Genomic DNA, 3,709 nt, shown 5'->3' with positions numbered 1-3,709 from the left:
GCCCCTTGGCCCTCTGTGCTGCTCCCTTGGGTCCTCTAAGTTCAGGCCCTCAAACTTCAGAACCTTCTTCAGTGACCACCCCATCCTCCTCCAGGTGCTGAGCCAGCTGACCCCGCAGACGGTTATGGAGATAGACGGGCTCCTGGGGAACAAACCACATTCCAAGAAATAGTCTGTCGGGGGCGCAGAGACCCAAATCTGGAGCCGCTGCACCCCTGCCCACCCAGAACTGTTTCCCCGAAGCCAAACCCCTCCAGCTCCAGATCCCTCCACGCAGCTGCCAGAGCCAAGTGGTCCCGCCCACTAACGAGTTCCGGCTTCGATAATCTACACGCATGAACAAAGCCATATCCTTCCGCAGTGGGGCTTGAGAGGAAAAGTAGTCCGCCGCTCCCTGCTGCGTTCTTCCAGGCCTTTCTGCTAATACCAGGCATGAGCTAGCTACTGGGCAATCCCCTCTGCCATTTGGTCTCCCCTCTTTCTCTCTTACCCCAATAGCCGAGGGGATAAAAAAAAAAAAAAGCTAAACGGTAGACACAAGAAACGCAGAGAACCTCAAAAGTGGCCCCTGAAATGTCATCAAGGGGTACTCACCTAACGAGTTGTGACGTCATCTGGGACGAAGGAAAGTGGGGTTCTTACGATATGCCGTTATGCTGCACACAGGAAGCCAGGCTGGTCCTGGCGGGAACTACATGATAATCTTTAGGAACAAAGGACCCTGCCTCCCAGCCAGGAGGTGAAGAAGGGCTTAAGACTGGAATTAGTGCTAATACATTGTTTCTGACAAAGGTCGAGAGAAAATCGACGGCAGATGTATAGCTGGGCCAGGGCAGTCCTTGGAAAGCAGTCGGGCTGTGCGTCACAGGAAACAGTGACAGCCCTTCGGTCAAACCAGGGATCCGGGGCTAACATAAAAGGGTCTGGGGATAGACTTTTGAGCCAGGACTTCTACCTGGCTTTGGAGGACTGCAGGCTTAGTTCTGGCAATAATCTTAAAGCAATAATAATGGCCTCTCTTCTGTAAGACTTTCCAGGGAATTGTAAATAAAATCTTAATCCTTCCTCATCACTGTCTGAAATTGCAGGGGGTGGGAGGTTAGGGACTCAGTCTCAGATATCTGGCCTAGCCCCAGCCATTAGAAAGCTCCAGTACTAGCTTTCTCTCCACTGCTCATTTACCCCAGAGACCCAAGCACTGTGCTGCTAGGCACCACTCTCACCAAGGGCCCAGCACCAAAGCACTTGGGCCCCAGTTTCCTTCCTTCCTCCCGTTGCCACATCCCTTAGAACCCAGAGAGATCTGGCTTCGTGGTCTTTTTCCTCCCCCTGACACCACTGCCCTCACACTTCTGGTCTTAAACTCCTTAATTTCACTCTTGCCTGATACCCACACATGCTAAGGAACAAGTTTCTTGTGGTTTTCTTGTGGCTGAATGGGAGGGCTGTTCTGAAGTTGAGGCTTTGGGATTTGGTGAAGGAGAGGTAAAATGAAAACTGGCCGATGGTTGAGATGATACAGAGAAAGGGAAAGGAGTTATCGCTATAAAGGAAAAAAAGGAAACGTGTGAGGATGGCAGAAAAGCAGAATTGAATGGGATCATGTCAGATACAGCCCCTTAGTCTTCCCCAGAGGACTCTGAAGTCCCTGGGATAGAAAGTGGGTGGAAAGTCACAACCTTTAAAGATCACAAGGCAGGGAAGAATGTGCTCTGCCTTTCTTACAATACAATTTTGCCATTCCCCGGGGGGCTCAGTTGGTTGGAGCATCCTCCGGTACAGGTTACGGGTTCGAGTACCAGTCAGGGCACATAACTAGGTTGTGTGTTTGGTCCCCAGTTGGGGGGCATGCGGGAGGCAGCTGATCCATGTTTCTCTCACATCAATGTTTCTCTCGCTCTCCCTTCCTGTCACTCTAAAAATCAATGAAAACGTAACCTCGGGTGAGGATTAAAAAACAACCACCACCTCACCATCTCCCTGCTACCCATCCTCACCCCTGATCGTGAAGCTGGGAGAGCAATTTCCAAAAGGGAAAAAGCAGCATACCACTTTCAGGATTAGCAACCAACTGGATCAACTAATGAATACTTACATACCATTCCCATCATCTTCTACTCATTTGGGAAGACTGGAGGAAACCAAGAGGTAAAATGTATGACTACACTACCGTTAGTTTTTCTGTAACAAACATACATGAATTTATAAATTCAAAATAGTCCTCTCTTATATAACCACCTTGGAGGGTTATGCACTTCTTTTAAAAATGTCTCCCCCATTGCTCAGAACATTTTTAAAAGCCCCTTATAATTACCTTCAGAGGCAGTTTAGAAACCCCCTGCAAAAAAACCTTCCTTTATTGTCACACCTCATTCACCACATTTATCACTCACCTCACTCATTAATTCTTTTAATATATATTTTTCATGGACTTTAGACAGGAAAGGAGAGGGAGAAAAAAGCGTTGGTTACCTCTGGTACACACCCCAGGGACCGAACCACAACCTGGGTATGTGCCCGGACTGGGAATCCACCTGGTGGCGTTTCAGTGCATGGGATGACATTCACCTACTGAGCCACACCAGCCAGGCAACTTCACCCGTTAATTTAACAAATATTTACTGCGTCCTACTATGGGATACAATGGGACACAAAACCAGACTCAGAACAACCTTCATGGAACTTACAAACGGGCGGAACAAACAAACAGCACCCACACAGAACCTTCAGTTGTCCACAGGCCGGAGGAAAGGCTGCACCGAGAGCTCACAGACAAGTAGGTGTTCCTCAGGTGAAAGCCAGAAGGCAAGGGGAACAGCATACAAGAAAGCTTTGCAGCAGAAAGAGCATAGGATCCAAAGATCTCCAAAGCCCGTGTCTAAGGACAAAGAGGCAATGGAAGCAGAACGTGAGACACGAGTGGGTTCAGAACATACAGTGACTTAGGGGGCACTCTAGAATATTCTTTGGCTTAAGGACAGTAAGAAACTTTCTAGATCAATTATCTATTGATACACAAATCAACTCCAAAATTTAGTGGCTTGAAACAACTTCTAAACACAATTATCTTCATCATTTTTTCCATAATTCTGTGAGCTGGTTGTAGATTTCTGGATGTGGATAAAAAAAGAAGCAGGAAACCCTGGACGAGATGCTGATTTGGACAAGGAGATGATTGGTTTGGGTCTTGGAAGATAAATAAGAAAGGAGGAGCAAGTTACTGGATACCCAGGTCTGAAGCTTAGAGAGGCTCTAACTGTGAAACATGTTGGGAGCATTTATATAATCAAATCTACCTTAAAAGTTTAAGATTTAATCACCAACTGGGGCTATTAAAATATGTGAGATCTCTGAACACCATCCCAAAGAGAATTTCCAACACAGTTTTGAATTATGACAGCATCACTGAAATAAGTAGGTAGCTTCCCCCAAGTAACCATGAAGACAATACAACTTAGAAGTTCTGAAATGATTGCTTAAAAATAATGGTATACCTCCACACAAAGATTACCCTCTAAGGTTTTAACAATGTAGTTAAAACGCAAAAACCAACTCTACATTGCCTATTACTGTCAGTAAATGCATTGGTCTAGAGCAGTGGTCGGCTCGCGAGCCACACGCGGCTCTTTGGCCCCTTGCGTGTAGCTCTTCCACAAAATACCACGTGTGGGCGCGCGCGTACAGTGCGATTGAAACTCCGGGGCCCCTC

At 47.0% G+C, this 3,709-nt stretch overlaps 1 protein-coding gene across 2 annotated transcripts in view; it reads left to right on the top strand.

The window, feature by feature from the left end:
- KCNAB3 (potassium voltage-gated channel subfamily A regulatory beta subunit 3) overlaps nucleotides 1-1,069 on the top strand; it is a 7,205-nt gene extending 6,136 nt beyond the window's left edge. For both annotated transcript variants that reach the window (XM_006761709.2, XM_015562584.1), the window contains one exon: nucleotides 95-1,069. In XM_006761709.2, coding sequence (XP_006761772.2) covers nucleotides 95-172 — 78 coding nt within the window. In that variant the 3' untranslated portion in view covers nucleotides 173-1,069. The remainder of the gene's footprint in view (nucleotides 1-94) is intronic.
- Nucleotides 1,070-3,709: the final 2,640 nt, after the last annotated feature.

Source organism: Myotis davidii, unplaced genomic scaffold (genome assembly GCF_000327345.1).
Source record: "Myotis davidii unplaced genomic scaffold, ASM32734v1 scaffold37, whole genome shotgun sequence".
NCBI lineage: Eukaryota > Metazoa > Chordata > Mammalia > Chiroptera > Vespertilionidae > Myotis > Myotis davidii.
The sequence above is the reverse complement of the archived record's forward strand: the minus strand, read 5'-3'. Positions and strand labels throughout refer to the sequence as shown.